Below are 18045 nucleotides of genomic sequence, written 5' to 3'. Positions count from 1 at the left end.
GCTGTTTTTGGACTACAACTCCCATCATCCCTAGCTAGCAGGACAAGCGGTCAGGGGTGATGGGAACTGTAGTCCGAAAGCAGCTGGAGACCCAAGTTTGGGAAACACTGATCTAGAGGCACTGATTGTTATCCACTTAGGCATCTTCACATGAAGACATGTACACATGTACTTACTGATCTGTACAGCCCAGCTGCCATATGCTCAGACTGCCCTAGTTGAATGTTGCAGCTCAGTGTAAAGCTCAGCTAGGGTGTACACAGATTGCACACTCTTTGAATGCGACGCATTAACATCCTCTGTATATAAGGCAGTTTTGCCTGTAACGGGCTATGCTGCAGAAGCTGGGCAGTGAGATTCCTGGCACTGTGTTTTTCCTAAAGAAACTTCTTCCCCCATATTTCCCTCCCTGCTTCCTCCTGTGAGATCTGAAATCTTTGATTTCAGGGGTTGACTTGGTTCCCATAAAGCCCATTCCCAATGTGGTAACGATGCAGGAAGACATCACCACGGAGAAGTGTCGCCAGGTAACTTGCTCTCTTTTTCCCCTACCCGCGCCCTGATTCCCTGCGCAGCTAATTTTAGTCTTCCGTCTCGCCTGCCTTTGCCATCCTCATCTCTCATCTGTTTGTTTGGAGAATTTACATACCGGATTTCATGCTCATTTGTTTTTCAGTGAATAAATCCCAGGGCAGGTAGCATTTAAAAATGGAGATAAAAGCATAAAATGCAACAAGGTCTAAAAACACCAGAACAAAATGCCAAGTTAATAAAGCAGATTGAGACTCTTCTGTGTTCTTGTCTGCTCTCTCTACCTCACCCTCTGTTGCTCTCTCATGTACACCAAGAACATAGTAGAAGAAAAGCCCGGCTTTTTCAGGCCCACGACCCATCTAGTCCAGCACCTGCAAACAGGATCTGGGTACAATAGCCCTCTTCCCACCTGGCAACTGTGGCTAGGAGCCTTCCTTTCCCAATGACATCCTGCCCTCTGCAATGAGGCAGAGATGTTTTGTCCTTGGTGAATTCTGTCACGTACTTCTTTGCGTTATACTCAGCTAGGTATTGCCCCGAATTCAGTCCCTTTCTCTCTCTCTCCCTTTCTCCCCCCCCCCCCCAGGCCCTACGCAAGGAGCTGAAGACGTGGAAAGTGGATGTTGTGCTGAACGATGGGGCTCCCAACATGGGAGCCAGTTGGGTACATGATGCGTTTTCCCAAGGTGTGGGGCTTTCCTTCCAGGGGTGCTGGGAGGGAGCAGGCGGTCTTCTCGCCGGCGGCACGTGGGATGTGTCTCCTGAAGGAGAAGCGGGTGGCTGAGCTGCATATCCAAAGTTGCGTGCATAGAGCGTCCGGCCTGTCAATCACTGTGGGGTACAGGAGCAGCAATGATTCTTGTGCGCACAGGACCGGCTGTGTGAGTCCCAACGTGCATGTAGTGTCAATTTTGCAAGAACCCCCTTGGCCACATCGTCCATCTGCTGCAAAGAAAGTGATATACACATGTAGCCATCAAATCGTATAATACATGGTGGAGTTCTGTCCCTGCATTTGACACCAGTGAGAGCTCAGCCTCAGATGGGACTGTAAAGTCACATTCTTGTGCTGCCCTTCCTTCCCCTGATCTTGGCCATTGAGAAAGAGAGGCCTGCATCAGAGCATAAGGGGTGTGCCAGAGCATGGGCCTTTTAATCTTGCAGTAGTTTTAAACCCATGCTCTGGCTGCTTCCAGGTTATACTACTGCAGTTTTGGAACTCCCCCCGCTACACTGGTTGCCCCCTCCCTGTCAGCACTGTCCTTTTTTTGGCTGCCGTCTAAAGGGGCATTTGTCTATTCAGTCATTTGAAAGTGAGGTTATGGGGCTCTGTAGAAAACTGGAGACCATGTATGACTTTATTCATCGCTGTGTGCTGCCGTGTGGTTGTTGGATGAAGGGTGGCTCAGTCGGTAGAGTACAAGACTCTTAATGCGTGAAGTTTAGAAAGCAAGTTAATAATGATTATATTTGGGGCTGCTTTTAAAGATTTATTATTGGCCAGCTGAATGCTAAGCCCCCGCATGGCGCTTTCAAAGGGTGCTTAAAATAAATTTCTCTTGCAATCTGTACATCAATCCTGTAAGGTACACAAGTATTGTTATCCATATGTTGCTAATGATTGCGGGGGGTGGGTGTTTTTGTGCATAAACGTGTTGGTGGATTCGGCTAAATGCCAAGTCGGCAGCCCTTGCCTCCCATTTCCCTGGCACCGTCTCATTCCCTTTCCCCCTCTGCTCTCCCTTTAGCAAACCTCACGCTGTCGGCGCTGAAGCTGGCCTGCGACTTCTTGGCCAAGGGCGGCTGGTTCATCAGCAAAGTCTTCCGTTCCCGGGACTACCAGCCCCTCCTGTGGATCTTCCAGCAGCTGTTCCGCAAGGTCCAGGCCACCAAGCCCCAGGCCTCGCGTAATGAGTCTGCCGAGATCTTTGTGGTCTGCCAGGGTGAGTCCACAGAGAGGGGGAAGTGGGCCCAAGGTGGACACAGAACAAGATGAGCAGCGGGAGGCTTGGTAGGATCATGGCTTTAGCCTCGTAAACTGCATTGATTGATGGATCATTCCATTTCTGGATTGCTTAATACGTTAAAAACATCTAAGCGGTATATACAGAAAACCGAAGTGACAACAGACAACTTTTTAAATACTGCAAAAATACGCAGTTGCATATAATCGTGTTAGGTTAATACAAAGTTACTAATACCTAGAAATCAATATATAGTGGTACTCGGGAAGTCGAACACAATCCATTCCGGAAGTCTGTTCAACCTCCAAAACATTCGGAAACCAAGGCGCAGCTTCCGATTGGCTGCAGGAAGCTCATGCAGCCAATCAGAAGCCGCGTTGGATGTTTGGCTTCCAAAGAACATTCACAAACTGGAACACTCACTTCAGGGTTTGCGGCGTTTGGGAGTTAAAATGGATGAGTACCAAGGCGTTTGACAACCAAGGTACGACTGTAAACTCATTTTCTCTTCTGCTACCACTTTCCCCCTCCAGGCTATTTGGCCCCAGATAAAATCGACAACAAGTTCTTCGACCCCAAGTTCGCCTTCAAGGAAGTGGAGGTGCAGGCCAAATCTGTCACTGAGCTGGTGTCCCAGAAGAAGCCCAAGGTTAGTGGACAAGCAAACCTTAAGGAGATCAGTTTATCTTCATTTTGAAATAGCTAACTGGCCAAAACACTGCCTCCAAAGGACCTTTCTCCACCACCTTGCCTTCTCTGATTTTGCTCCAGAAATGCTCTTCTCTGATCTTGAAAGGATAAGGAGCTGCAAAGGAAGTGGAGTAAGGCTGGGCAATATCTGGTTTGCAGCATCGCAGTATATTGATATATTGCAATGTCTGAAATTAGGATGGAGCCATGCAGAGGCATTGGCTGGCTTCGTGGCTTTTCCTGCATGGTGATTTTTGCTGGAACCTGCTCTTGTGATTCACTGCCCCCCACAGGAGACAGGGGAGAATGGGGCCAGCAGTTAACAGGGGTTGCAGGAATCAAGAGTAGTATTGGCCAGCCTCACGGTTTTTCCCACATTGTGATTTTTGCACAGCACAGCACGCATATACACATTGTGATTTGATATATATTGTCATGTCAAAATTTATAAAACTAGTATCACAATATCGACTTCAAACTGGTTTGGGATGATATATCACCCAGCCCTAGCGTGGATTGCTTATGAAGTCTGTCCGTCTTGCTTTAGATTTCTACTTTGGATACTGACTTCAGATTTCCACGCTTTTGCTTGGGCACAGCGCTAACCTGTGGCTTTGAGGCATCAGTGGGAACAAAAACGGAAGAGAAAAGACGGAAATTCCCAGGTGTCAGGAAAGGTTATTTATGTATGCCACTACTGTGGCCCGTGTTTTGTTAGCCCCAAAATTAGAAAACGAGCGAGGTCCCAACCAAAGAAGAATTGCAACTTAAGTTGACAGAATATGCTCAGCTTGCAGACTTAACATATAGAATAAAAAAAAACAAGAAGAACATACATTTAGAGAAGATTGGAAAATGTTTATTGAATATATGGGGGGAAATTGTGTACACTTGAAAAGGTTGGCAGCATTAAGATAAATTCAAGAGTGTAAATAAGTTTTGATGGATGTAATAATGGAATACTGAATGGTTTAGTTTGTGTAAAATACGCAGGCATTTTTTGATATGAAAAATGAACCATGGAAAGAGAAGAAGGAAAGTCATTGATATTTTTTGTTTAAATGAGTATTCTAAATTGAAAAACAAAATATAATAAAAATTATATATAAAAGATAAATAAAATCCTTGGCACCAGGAAAGTCAAGAGAAAAAAGAGGTTGAGGTGAGTGGCATGGAGGCGCACAACTAGCCCAAGTCTCTGCTCCACAGTCTGATGGGTTTTCTCCTCATTTTTATTTGCTATTCCTTCCAACTAGGCAGAGGGGTACGAAGATGGCACCACAATTCTTTATAACCGCTGCACACTGACGGACTTCCTGAAGGCCCCCAACCCTGTGGACTTCCTGGCAAAGGCCAGTGAGGTGAGCACCCAGGTGGCCGTGACCAGAGAGTTGCATAGCGTGGGGTGGGGAGGGCTGAATGTTGGCAGCAGCGGCTGGTTCATCAGGAGGGTGGTAGCAGCATTAGACACCTGAAAACCTGGAGGTTTTGAGTTGGAGGGGTTATTAGCTGCCAGAACCTGAAAAGTGCTCCAATCCAGCCGTTGCTTATGAAATCTTAGTATGGCTTCAGTTTGGTCTTCCTGTGCAGGGTAAGCAGGTTCTACTGAGGAGGCTCATTAACATAGGGCAAAGCCGTTTGGATGGATAAAGCAATCGGTGCCTCTCTCATCCCCTTGCCGTTCCTAGATTGTCTTTGACAGCGAAGAGCTGGAACGCCACAGCGCTACCACTGAGGAAGTGCGTCACTGTTGCCGGGACATCCGTGTTCTGGGCCGTAAGGAGCTCCGGTATGTTCCTCCTTTAAGGGTAGGACTTGGGGTGTAGGGAATGGAGGAACAAAGCCCACCTTTTGTAGGAGAGAGAGGTTTTGAAGAGATTCCTACTCTCCAGCAGAGGAGTTAAACACAATGGCAGTTGCTCCAAAGCACATTAAATCTCGGTTAGATTTGCATCTGCCTTCATCCACCTTTAAGCAAATGTTCCCCATGAGAAAACTTAGGCTAGAATAAATAACAGACACTTGACTTTGCAAATAAGGCTAGAATAAATAACAGACACTTGACTTTGCACAATAGTTTCTCAGTGTTACATGTCTCCGTCCACTGGCAGTGCAGTGAAGATGAAAAAAGGTTCTAAACAATCTTTGAGTTAGCAAAGATGCAGACTTTAAAATCTCATTTCAGAGAGATTCAGTTCCCTTCAGAGAGCCAGGGCTTCTTGCTTGTTCCAGTAAGCTGAGAGGAGGGGGGGGGGCAGAACCAGCTGAGAGCCTGCTAAGCCACACCCACTTGCTACCTGAGCAGGTTCACCCTTTCAGGCGTGCAAGTGTGAGTCAGTAACTGTATATTATGGCATCTTTCACGTCCCAGTCACAAAAGCAGCCGCAGGCCCCCTAAAACTATGGGCAGCAAGAGCATGCAAGCAGCTATGCTAGATCACCACCCATCTAGTTTGCCAGGTATTGCCCACATATTTCCAGTTCACACTCATAAAGGCTAGAAACTGTTTTGAAAAATCTAAATTGAATGATTTGAATTGAATTGAATGCACCCAGTTCCCATTATGAACTGCTTCTGTACTCCAGCTGAATCGTGACACAAACACACACCCAGCCCTGGAAACTGGGACAAAAGTAAACAGGGGACTTTCTAAATCTCTCACTGAAAGTCCTAGCTCCATAGTAGCTACTGGTCAAGGCCCTGCGATCACCATCGACTGTACCAGAAAATAGGTGGGCAGGCATAGAGTCTGACTGTCGTCTTCTTTGTGTTGCTCAGGGGCCTGCTGAACTGGAGGACAAGGCTGAGGCGCTTCCTTGTCAAGAAGTTGAAAGAGCAAGCCAAGGAAATAGATATCAAGTAAGAGGGGCGGGGAGGGGGCTGGCGATGTTCTGCTTATGGGGCAGCCAGCTATATAGGCTGGGGGAGGAAAGCAGGCTGGATTTGCAAAGCCTCTTTTCCCTGTTTTCAGCTTGAGCTCTGGTGAGGAGGGCGAAGGGGAGGATGAACCACAGCCTGAGCGGACAAGTCCAGAGACCCCGAGCAGAGAGGAGCCAGACGAGAAAGAAGAGGAGGAGGAGCTGGAGCTCAAGCTGGCAGAACTCAAGGCCCAAGAGATGGCCGAACTGAAGAGGTGGGTGGTTTTTGCAGCCCCAAATTGCCAGCTCCGTTTGTGCCTGATGACAAAGGGCTGCAAGGAGGGACCGCGTGGCGTTCTGGAACTTCTAGGGAAAGCTGGTTGACAGGTGGGCGGGGGCTGTGGGAAGCCTGGAACGGAAGAGATGCCACTCATGCACAGGCCACCAGAGAGCAGTGTTAGAAACTCGGATATATAAGCTGGGCACCCTTATGGCTTCTTAAACCAGGGTTACGGTCGCCAAAACGGAATGCCTAGTTGACAGTTCGAAAGTACTATTTTTCAGTATGACTTTTTGGAGCCTGAAATTCATTCTGGTTGTGCAGATAAAATATCACAGGATGTGTTGCTACTGTGTGAAAACAGTCAAGATCCAAGGGTCCCCAGGCATACACCTCCAAATGGTGGAGACATCAGGCGCCATCATGGCGCCCAGGCATCTTCACTTGTTCACAAGTGACCGATTGCCAAGTGCGCCTGGGGAATTTTGAACGTTGGCCCAGGGGGTGGGCCATCTTCCTCTTTCTCACTGTTGCCCTTGTAGAACTCCTTGTCAGCCTGGATAGCTCGCTTGGTTAGAGCGTGGTGCTGATAACACTAAGGTTACAGGTTTGATCCCTGTAGGGGACAGCTGCAAATTCCTGCATTGCAGGGGGGGGGGACTAGATGATCTTGGAAGTCCCATCCAACTCTACATTTCTATGATTCTATGAACTTATCAGGGGAGGAAAGTAGGGTTAGTTGGCTCTGCCTGCCATTCGCTCCTGCTCCAACTATTACTTGGGCCCTCTGCCTTCCGTCCCAGCCATTCCAACGTTCTCCATCCACCATGTCACCATCTTTTTCTTTGCCAACATCAGGAAGAAACGCAAGATCCTGCGTGAGCGACGGCGGCAGCGAGAGCGCGTTGAGCTCAAGATGGATCTTCCCGGCGTTTCTGTCGCTGATGACGGCGACACCGGCATGTTCTCCCTCCGGGCCATCAGCAAAAGTCAGGTAAGCAGGAAGCGTTGCAAATAAACATGCATTCAAAGTGCGGGCCCTGGAGGATTCGTCTTAGTCCATCTTTCCACCACCTGATGCCCTCCAGATATTGTTTGCCTGCCATTGCCCCCCAGCCAGAATGAGTGATTGCCTGTTCATTGTTACTGGTAGGTGAGGCCCACTTGGTGGCTCCTGCTCTGAAGGTGGGCAGCGCGGGGGCCTGTGGAAGAGCCTTTTTGGTGGTGGCTCCACAGCTGTCATGTGCCTTTACAGTGTCTTTGTTTTGGCAGCGGGTGGAGACACACCTCTTTCATCAAGCTTCTAGAGGTGTGATGAGTAAAGCCAGTTCTAAGTATGATACAAGTTCCTCCTAATTCACATATCCTGTTGAACTCATATGATGCTTGACCCACCCATGTGCTTGGAGGGAAGTCCATAATTTAGGAGCTGCCATGGAGAATGCCCACTTCTCAGGGCGGTGGGACTACCAAGGGTCCCTCACCCACATTTATAACACCCAAAAGGGTCTGTAAGGATGGATCCTTCAGATATTTGGGTCTTAAGTTTTAATAATTTTGCTATGTTTTAATAATTTTGCTATGCTAATGATTCTGTTTTGTAGCGTCTTGCCCTGTGCCTGTTGCAATGAAGGGCATTATAAAAACGCCTTAATAAACAAGGAGAACTTCTCTCGTTCATATTTGTCTATTTAGTACATTTATATGCTACCAAGGAGCTCCAAGTTGTATGCATGGTTCTTTCTCACCCTACCAAAAAAAATATATATACTGTCTCAACAGCCCTGGCGCCCAAGGTCACCTGAGTGGGGGTTCGAAGCCTCGTATCCCTTGTCTTAGTCTGACACTCTAACCATTGCACTACACTGCGTAGAGTGAGCAACTTGGAAGAGTGGCGGCAGCTCCCAGCGTTAAGGAGAGCTGCCCTCTAAGATGGTCCCGCCTTCCTTTGACACATCCCATACACACACCTGTGCCTCTTCCACTTCTAGTTGCTGAATGAGGTTTTCAAGGGAGACATGGCGGCAGCAGATACCTTCGTGGCGACAGCAGCAGGTGCAGACGACGACCTCTCGCTTTCGGAAGGGGGAGACTCCGACGACGACATGTCTCTGGCCAGCGAGCTGGACGAGGAGGAGATGGCGGAGGTTGAGGAGCGGTCAAGGCAGATGAAGCGGGCCCAGGCCCCACAGCTGAGGTACCCAAGGGGGTGGGAAGATGCAAGGCAGGTTGGCTGCAGTAATGAGGTTGGCTTGACGTTCTGGAGGGAGGCGGAGAGAGAGACACCGCAGGTGGTCTCCTCACCTGAGCAGCACTAAACCTGGGGGTGAAAATTACTGCAAGATCATGGCTCCCCCTTCTGTGGAAAAGAAGGATCCGAATGGAGAGAGAGAGAGAGAGAGAGTGCAGAAGCCTGGGAGGGCTGGAAAATCAGGTGGAATTATTACCTTGAGGATCTGCTTTCTAGAACGATTGCTAGAAGCAGGGGGGAAAAGACACCACAAAATTGCTGACCTCGAAAGCCAAACTGTTATCTATTTGTGATTTTTTAAAAAAAATGCCTCACACAAATAGTTAAAGATAAAACTGTACTTGTCAGGTTGGCAACATTTGAACAGTAAGTGTTGTTTACAAGCTCCTCCAAGCAGCATCTGCATGAAGTCCCCTCACCTTCTCAGTCAAGATAGAACTATTTGAAATAACCAAGTAACTGTCAACTCTCAACTGCCACTTCCTTTCTGCAACGTCATTTATTGAATGTGAATGCAATGTACTGGGAGATCATGTATCCCCCTTCTGTGGAAAAGAAGGATCTGAACTCGGAGAGGGAGAAAGAGAAAGAGAAAGGGGGGAGGAGCAAGACAGGAGCTGGGGGGCTGGACAGTCAGGTGAAGTTACTACCTTGAGGGTCTGCTTTCTAGAACAATTGCTAGAAACAGGAAAAAAACACACCATAAAAACACTGACGTAGAAAGCCCAGCTTGCCTTTATTCTGCTCACATCCCTGGAGATAAAGGAATTGTTTTGGTTTTGTTTTTGTTTTATAAGCTCCTTTAAACAGTGTCAGACCATTGCTCTATCTAGCTCAGTATTGTCTACACTGACTGGCAGCAGCTCTGTAGGATTTCAAGCAGGGGACATCCCATCCCCACGTGCCAATGCCGGGGACTGAACCTGCAAATCAAAAGCTCTTGTCAACGAGCTACACCCCTTTCCCCCCAAATGCTCAAGGCAATAGGGTGTGGACAGATATTATTCAGTTGCCCGTTAACCCTCAATATGCCTCTTAGGTGGGATTTCATTATTCCTCCCAAGTGGAAGTTCATAGTCCTCCAACAGCAGTAGGGATACACCTGTGAGTCCAACCAATCTCCCTCCCACCCATCTCCGGTGGGCTACAGGTGGGTCTCGTGTGTTTCCAGTGCTTTGAGCTCTGCTGGAGTTCTGGCCAATGTGTTTACAGGGTTGCCAAGGAAGAGGAAGAGGAGAGCGCCGAGGCAGAGAACCCACTTTTGGTGGCGCTAGAGAGCAAGGAGGAGCGGCAGGAACATCAAGCGAGTCTGTGGTTTGGCAAGGTGAGCATCTCCTGATAAGGTTCTTTGGCCTCCTCCATGACCAATGACGGCATAGCTCAGGACTGGGTGACCTGTGGCCCCGCCCAGTGTTGCTGAACTGCAGCTCCCATAGATCCCTGACAACTGACTAGGCTTGCAGGGGCTGATGGGAGTTGGGAGTTCAACAACAACATCCGGAGGGTGGCAGCTTCCCCACCCCTTGGTCTAGTGGGAACGCTAAGAGCATCATTGTTGGAGTGTCATGTTAGATTGGCTCAGCTTTCCAGATGGGTGCCCTGCAGCTAGAGTAGGTAGCTAGCTATTCTAGGAAGCAGCGCCTTGTTTGGGCAAGGGATGCTTCCAGCTGTGCCCTTCACGTTTCTGTTCTCTGCTGTCCAGGAAGCTTTTGCTGGGATTGACGACGATGCTGACGAGGCACTAGAGATTGGGCAGGCGCAAGTTCTGTCCCAGAACCGGGCAGAACCTCCCCCAGGTAAGCCACATATTTGAGCCTGAAGGATGACAAAATCTATCCGTTCCTTGAGCAACTAAATGCTGACTTCCAGTGTCTGCTGATTTCAGGGGTGACAGCAGAGCTAGCAACTTCTTGAACAGTGGTAGGATTTACATTGCCTTCAGTAACCAGAAGAGCTAATATTGAATCCAGGATTGAAGACTGATTTGCTATTGCAGAAAAGCCTGTGAATATAGACTGCCGATAAGCTGTTGGTTTTTCACTCTCTCACCATATATGAAGGGATTTCATATACCAAGCTTGGCATCCATGTACACTGGTGGAGGAAGAGGAGTGCGGGGGGAGCGCACTGCCCCTGGCAGTGCAATTCCGGCAGGGTGCCATCGCAGCTGCACGCCCCGCCCCCGCAGGCAGCGCGCCATGCCCCTGTGGGCGGCACACCCCGCCCCCACGACGCATGCCAGCCCTGCCCCCGCCTGCTCTCCACCACCACCACCCCGGTACTGGAGCATGAAACTCCGTCACTGTCCATGTATGTGAATCTTGACTCTCTGGGGCTGAGCCTCCTTCTTCGTTCCCTCCCCCCCACACTCACGTTTGCCCCAGGCCAGTTAGTTCAGGATGACTGATGGTAGGCGAGGGAGAGATTTTCTCACCCTGTATGTGGTTTTCTCTTACACAGCCTCCAAAAATACAAAGAGGAAAAAGACGCAGCCCCGGTCTGGTGCTGCGCTCGAGACGACACTCGAGGTAGGCCCAAAGCCTGAAGGTCCTACAGGTGCAGCTGAGGGGAAGGGTTCTGACACGGGGGAGAGTGACAGCAGCGACAGTGATGACGAAAGGTGAAGTCCTTTTAAAATACATGCATAATTTTTTTTAATTAATTTTAAAATTCTACATCCCACATGAACATCTTTCAACATACCAACCGCACTGCTCTAGAAGATGAAGTCACATTCCTATGTTTTAGCCCAAAAGGTCCTTCCGCATATTGTCATAAGATTTTGGTGGACTGCACATACCGTCCTCTATTTCTCTTGTGCTGCTGCTCTAGGTCTCTTTTTAAAAATCACTGTTTTTAAGCTCTCTCTTTCCATTGCACTCTCTTGCTTAATCCCTGTTGCCTCACTTACACAAATCCTTCTTAGGATCACCTTCATCGCCTCCCATGATGTTGCAGCTGAGGTAAAGTAGGATTTTAGTTCTCATGAAATGCATCCAGCTATTAAATCATGCTGTGGTCAAGGATCAGTGGGATTGCTGCTATTCCCAACTGTCTTCATCTGCTGCTATATTGTTATGTTTGGTTTTGGTATTATTGTGTATTGTGTTTTGAGCTGCCTCTGGAGTTTACAAGTAAAGGTGAGGTATAAATATTTTCAGTTAAATTGAAAATATAGCAGGGGAGTGCTGTCTGTTTAGAGACATCTCCTTAATTTGGTCAGTGAGACTTAACTGCTCTATGCATTATTTCATTATTTCATTTTTAAGGCTGCCTTACCTCTGAAGAGGATTAAACATTGTGCAATGGCACAGCTGGTAAACATTTGGTTCTCTCAGGTTTGACAGTCATCATATGCAGCATGTAATGAGATCAGTTACAAAACAGCACAACAGACAGCAGAAGATGAGTTTTAAAAAAATACAAAAAGGGGGACACCTACTTTAGAAACCTACTCCTCCAGCCCGAACAGCAAGTTGGAACAAAATGGTCTTCAGTTATTTCTGGAAAGTGCTGATTGTGGAGACCTGTCATATCTCAGCAGCCATGCTGCTCCACAGAACAGCCGCACTAAAAGTTACTGTGGAGCAGGCTTCTGATAACCTTGGAGCTGGAAGGAGAAGCTCTCCGGCAGAACGCAGTGGCCCCCTGGGTAAACAAGGGTTGCAGTATTCCCTCAAGGTCCCTTGTCCTAAGATGTACAGGGCTTTACATGTTAGTACCAAAACCATCTTGACCCAGTGGAGGATCAGCAGCCAGTGCAAATCGCAGAAGCGAGGTGTATTATGTGTTGGAAGGAGGAGGAAGAAGGAGTTTGGATTTGATATCCTGCTTTTATCACTACCCGAAGGAGTCTCAAAGCGGCTAACATTCTCATTTTCCTTCCTCCCTCACAACAAACACTCTGTGAGGTGAGTGAGGCTGAGAGACTTCAAAGAAGTGTGACTGGCCCAAGGTCACACAGCAGCTGCATGTGGAGGAGCGGAGATGCGAACCTGGTTCCCCAGATTACGAATCTACCGCTCTTAACCACTGCACCCCAGAAGCAACCTAGCTACCATATTCTTCACTAGCTGCAGCTTCTGGACCAACCTCAAGGGTAGCCCCACACAGAGTTCATTGCAGTAATCCAGCCTTGAGATTAGCAATGCATTCGCAGCTATGTTCAAAGGATCCCAATTCAGCAACCATGACAGGTCATTAAAAAACACTCCTAGCCTCCAAGGACACTTTAGCCTCCACCTAACAGAGCTGGATTCAGGAGCAGGAGCCTTGGTGGAGATCCCAGAGAAGTAAATCCCAGAGTTCCTGGGAGTTCCTTTTCAGCTGTCCATGTTGTTTAGATTTTGGTGAGCAGTATGCCTAATGTGACATTTCTAAGGTTTATTTTGGAAGACTTGGATGGGACGTGGGAGCGAAGGCGTCTCATAACTCCCTACTCTTTCCATGTTTCAGGGAGCAGCCAGCCTCATGCAAGGGAACAAAACGGCTCCGGTCAGAGGAAGAGCCAAGAGGCATTGAGGTGGTCCCCATTGATGATCCAGGTGAGGATGAGCCAAGAATAGGGGCTTTTTTATCCTGGTTGCTTCCGCTTCCTCTCTGAACCTCGGAGCTGGAGAAGCCGCCTGGAAGACAGTCTGAAATGTTGTTGTTGCAGCTGCACTCACCCGGCAGCTCGTTTTCTTTCCCCAACAGTTCCCCAAGTGTTAATTTTTGCAGTATACTTGAGCTTTCACACAACCTCTGTAAAAAAACAGTGGACTGTGGCACATGTTTAGCACCTATTTCTATGCTGTCAGATTTTTATTTTTATTTTTAATCCATTTTCAGCCTACTTAACCCAGAAAAATTCAGGAGATAAAATGAAGAGATTTAGAGCAGTATACAGCAGTTGTTTCCTGCTGTTTTCATGTGGGGATCATAGAGGAACAGAAGCCTGCATATGCAGAAAGTGCGTAGTGACAGTTGTCTAGTGATCTGAATGACATTTAGGTATGTTTAGCCTGTAGAAAAGGAAGTTTGAGAAGGTGATATCACAGCCATCTTCAAATATGTGAAGCTGGACCCTGCTTGTTTTCTGCTGTTCCAGAGGGTAGGACCCAGACCAGTGGATTCAAATTGCAGGAAAGGAAACTCCTGTTAAGAATTAGGAAGAACTTCTGTGGCAGTAATTCAACAGTAGAACAGACTGTTTCAGAATGTGATAAACTTTCCTTCACTGGAAGTTTTTAAACAGAGGTTGTGTGACCATCTGTTAGTTGTGTGACCATTCTTTAGTTGCGATTTTTGTTTTGCTAGATGAGCACCAGGGGGCCCTTCCAACTCCAAAGTTCTCTGATTCTAGTGCTGCAGGGTGGTTTATCAGTCCCAAAGCCACAGGAAAGACTTAACACAATATTCCCCACGTCTGAATGCAGCCTTTGTCTCTCTGCAGTGAAGCGAGCTCGGATTCTGGACCCTGAGGGCCTGGCACTGGGCTCCGTCATTGCCGCGTCCAAAAAGGCCAAGAGGGATTTGATTGATGACTCTTTCAACAGGTAATGGCAAGTAGGGAGGAGTTGGCAAGCTTCTACGTGTCCCTCATCACCTTTTAACACAGAGATTTGCATGTGAGCATGTGTCACCGCAGAAGTGTGATACTTCAAGACCTTGCACCTAGAGCTGCAGCCTGACACACAGATGCTCTGTTACACTTTAATTACCAAGAGAGATCACCAGTACATCAGAGCCCCAACTGGAGTGGAAAAGCAGGTGGTACTAAATGTCAAGTAGAAGGTGGACAGTAAAGCCTGATATTTGTGGGGGTAGAAGGGCTCCAACTGCAGCTTTAACTGGAGCCGGCTGATTTGGTCTTGAATTATTTCGGCTACTTTCACCTGTGAGCAGGTAATCCTGCTGCAATTGGGTCCTCCAGTCATCCCCGATGAGGTAAAGCTGTGAAGAGTCTCTGCAAGAGTGCTTGTTCTGAGAGCTTGCCTCCTTTGAGCTAAGAAGCACGCTTGAAATGTTTCCTCATCCTAAAGAGTGAACTGTGCCTCCAGTTTTAATTTTAGGGAGGGGAGGGAAGCAGGCGCTTGTTTTGATCTGCCTGCTTACTGCTCTTCCTGCCCCCAGATACACCTTCAACGAGGAAGAAGACGAGCTCCCTGAGTGGTTTGTACAGGAAGAGCACCAGCACCGGCGCAAACCACTGCCCCTGGATCGGCAGACGGTGGAGGAGTACCGCCAGCGCTGGCGCGAGATCAATGCCCGGCCCATCAAGAAAGTGGCAGAGGCCAAGGCCCGCAAGAAGCGGCGGGTAAGCAAGGGAGCAAGCTGCCCGTTCAGGCACACAGAGTGGGAAACTGCCCTTTTCCAGATCAGAGGATCTGTCCATCCTTATTGCCTTCTCTGACTGGCAGCAGCTCTCCAGGTTTATTCCAAACCCCACAGGAACCCTGCTTGCCTGCCCTCTCCCTCAGTGCCCTGACTGCTCTGTCCCTCTCTGCAGATGCTGAAGAAACTGGAGCAGATGAAGAAGAAAGCAGAGTCAGTGGTGAACACCGTGGACATCTCTGAGCGCGAGAAAGCTGCTCAGTTGCGCAGGTAAGTCTTCAGCTTTGCAGGTGGGGGGGGGGGGCTTCCTGTGGAGAACAGCAGGGTTGCTACATGAATCCCGCAGGGCTCACAGATTCTGTTTCCTCTTGAGGTCTGCAGTGTGTAGCTATCGCAGTATTCTTCCAACTGCAGGGAGGGGTGGGAAACCTGAGGCATTTTTAGATGTTGCTAGGCTACAACTCCCATCAGGCCATGCTGGCAGGGCCTGATGGGAGTTGCAGTCCCACAGCAGGGCCGCTAGAGCCACCGTTCCTAACCAATCACAGAACAGCTTCCGTAGCGTTCCCAAATGAATGAACCACCCAGGCTCTGAGGAAAGCCAGGTCTGCTGTGCTTCAGATATAGCTAAATCAGTCCCCTTGGAACCGGATAAACTAGTTATCTTTCTTGGGGCCAGGCTTCTAGGGTCAGATTTCCAGACAGAGACTGGAGAGCTAGCATGGTGCAATGTTAGCAGTCTGGGACTCAGGAGACCATGGTTCAAATCTCTACTCTGCCATGAAGCCTGCTGGGTGACCCTGGGACACTCACTGTCTCACAGCCCAAATTAACCTCACAGAATTGTTGTGAGAAGAAAGGAAGGCGCAACAACCTTTCTGTTTCAGAGGAAAGGCGGGATATTGAATAAGTAAATTGAATAAGTAAAATAGCAACTAAATAAACACAAGAGACTCTGGAGCAATTGTACAGGGTTCGAAGAGAAGCCTTTCGCTCATAACTCCCCACTTTCCCTGTGTTTCCCCCCCCCCCCTTCTCCAACAACAGCATTTACAAGAAGGCAGGGATAGGCAAGGAGAAACGGCAAGTGACCTACCTTGTGGCCAAAAAGGGCGCTGGGCGGAAGGTCCGGCGCCCTGCCGGAGTCAAGGGCCACTTCAAAGTGGTGGACAGCCGCCTCAAGAAGGACATGAGAGCCCAGAAACGCAAGGAGCAGAAGCCAAAACACCGGCAGCGGAAGAAGTGAACCATTTTGTCCTGCCGCTTTGTGGTTGCTAAGCAAGCATGCCTCTTACCACCCTTGAACATGTCAGAATCTCGAACTGCGCCCCAGGAATCTCCAAGCAGGAGCTGACGAGGCTTGTTGAGATGTCACATGGAATTTCAGAATTCCTGGCGCTTGGTTTGGGGGCTGGTGGTGTGAGCTGTATGTGCATTGGGACAACGTTGCCTGGGCGCATTTTCTTGCTATCCTTGCCCACTTGCAGCTCACCAGGCGTGTCTGTGGAGAGGCCTCTTCATGAGTTACCTCCCTTCAAGGTGTCTGCCCTTGGTTATTAAACATTGTTTTCTCATGAACTATTCTCTGGCTGCTTTTCTTGTCAGTAGTGCTTGCACTCTTTTAGAGTGGTAGGGTGTTCCTTGTATTGCATCAAAGACAAACATCCCTCTCCCCATTGTTCATAGCTTTGATTGACACTCCGCTGATTACAGACATGTGGCACAAGATCCCAGGCATGTTGGGAGTAGGTTCCTTAATGGATCAAGCTGTTTAGGGCTTTAAAGCAGGCGTGGGAAACTTGTGGCCCATTATTATCATAGATCTTTGTTTACATGTCCTTTACTAGCAGGTGCCAGGTCAGGTTATGGCAATTAAAAACCAATTACTGTCCTTGGAATAGGGTGTGCCTGGAAAACAAATGTTTCCTGTGTCAAAAGCTAAGGCATGTCTTCAGCACTGTCTGAAAGCTGTATAATGAAGAAGCCAGATTCACCTCTTTGGGGAGGGAATTAACACAATTCTGAGGGGGGTGGAAACGCCTCTCTTAACACTCAGGACAATCTGTAGGCTGTCTTTCAGGTATTTGGGGCCTTCTCCACTCCCAGAGTTCCCTGCAAAATAGAGTTGATTTGCTAAACCACTGTAGCTCTATGAAGGGACCAGGGGCCTCCGAACAACTCTCAGCAACCTTAACAAACTACAGATCCCATAATTCTTTGGAGGAAGTCATGAACTTTAAAGCATCATTCTGCTTTAAATGCATACTCCTCCACTGATTAAATTGGAGCTTCTTGGTTTTGGGAGCCCAGAAAGATGCACGTCCCTGTTTCCTCCTGGAACATGTTGGAGGTTATGGAAATGAATGGTGTGAGTGTAGCCTAAGCCTGACACACAGACAGTGCGGCAGGCCAGAATTATATTGGCATCCAATCACATGTGCAGCTTTTGAAGTCTCTGGCTGTGCTTCCCAAATTCCCACATTTGCTCTGCATTTGTAGAATAGTTTCACAGCTTTCCCCAGCAGGGATGGTCATACTTGCCACTTCCACCTTTCACTCACGTCATTGGCACCAGACTGAAATCTCCATTGGCATGCATAGTTGGGCAATCTCCTGCCCGTTTGCTTCAGGTTCAAATCCAGACGCCACTTCCCACACTCAGCTAAGAGATCTTCCGATGAGGGCGAAGCAGGCTTAACCTTGCAGGCCTTGCATGAAGTTTCAGCTTATGTCATTCAGGCACCTTGGACTGCTGCAACATCTGGGCAGATGATTGGATGTGGCAAATCTCAAAACAGGTTGTGTTCACCTGATGCATTCAGGTCAAGTCATAAATAAAGACGGTAGAGTCCATTTGTTAGGGCTTTGAAATAACAAAATCTGGAGAGAGAAGGACCCCACATCTTGCTGTTTGAAGTTACAGGGCAACAGCAGTTCCTGAATATAGGAGAAGCATTAGGGTGTTGGACTAGGATGTGGAAGACCAGGGTTCAAATCTCAACATAGTCATGACGCTCACTGGCTGATCTTGGGCTAGTCACCCGTCTCCCAGCCTAACCAACACCATAGCTTTCTTGTGGGGATAAAAAGGAGAAGGGAAGAATCTGGTATACCACATTGAGCTCTTTAGAGAAAAGGTGAGATATTAATGA

At 48.3% G+C, this 18045-nt stretch overlaps 1 protein-coding gene and 1 long non-coding RNA gene across 3 annotated transcripts in view; one reads left to right on the top strand and one right to left on the bottom strand.

Annotated features, from left to right (window-relative positions):
- FTSJ3 (FtsJ RNA 2'-O-methyltransferase 3) overlaps positions 1-18045 on the top strand; it is a 53170-nt gene that overhangs the window by 5381 nt on the left and 29744 nt on the right. Inside the window, exons 4-21 of one of the 2 annotated variants that reach the window (XM_079948704.1) lie at positions 448-527; positions 1121-1220; positions 2283-2477; positions 3032-3147; positions 4445-4549; positions 4877-4977; positions 5968-6048; positions 6161-6322; positions 7186-7321; positions 8319-8524; positions 9791-9902; positions 10281-10374; positions 11039-11198; positions 13034-13122; positions 14013-14115; positions 14693-14876; positions 15069-15163; positions 15941-16471. In XM_079948704.1, the coding sequence (XP_079804830.1) occupies positions 448-527; positions 1121-1220; positions 2283-2477; positions 3032-3147; positions 4445-4549; positions 4877-4977; positions 5968-6048; positions 6161-6322; positions 7186-7321; positions 8319-8524; positions 9791-9902; positions 10281-10374; positions 11039-11198; positions 13034-13122; positions 14013-14115; positions 14693-14876; positions 15069-15163; positions 15941-16139 (2318 nt within the window). In that variant the 3' untranslated portion in view covers positions 16140-16471. Of the gene's footprint in view, positions 1-447; positions 528-1120; positions 1221-2282; positions 2478-3031; positions 3148-4444; positions 4550-4876; positions 4978-5967; positions 6049-6160; positions 6323-7185; positions 7322-8318; positions 8525-9790; positions 9903-10280; positions 10375-11038; positions 11199-13033; positions 13123-14012; positions 14116-14692; positions 14877-15068; positions 15164-15940; positions 16472-18045 lie in introns of those variants that run through there. The other variant, XM_079948705.1, reaches the window with a different exon arrangement.
- The window catches only part of LOC307200365, a 33467-nt gene continuing 31908 nt past the window's right edge, over positions 16487-18045 (bottom strand). Inside the window, exon 2 of the long non-coding RNA XR_013832381.1 lies at positions 16487-17946. This is a non-coding gene — a long non-coding RNA (uncharacterized lncRNA). The remainder of the gene's footprint in view (positions 17947-18045) is intronic.

The sequence above is a fragment of the Podarcis cretensis genome (genome assembly GCF_951804945.1).
Source record: "Podarcis cretensis genome assembly, chromosome: 13".
Taxonomy (NCBI): Eukaryota; Metazoa; Chordata; class Lepidosauria; order Squamata; family Lacertidae; genus Podarcis; species Podarcis cretensis.
The sequence above is the reverse complement of the archived record's forward strand: the minus strand, read 5'-3'. Positions and strand labels throughout refer to the sequence as shown.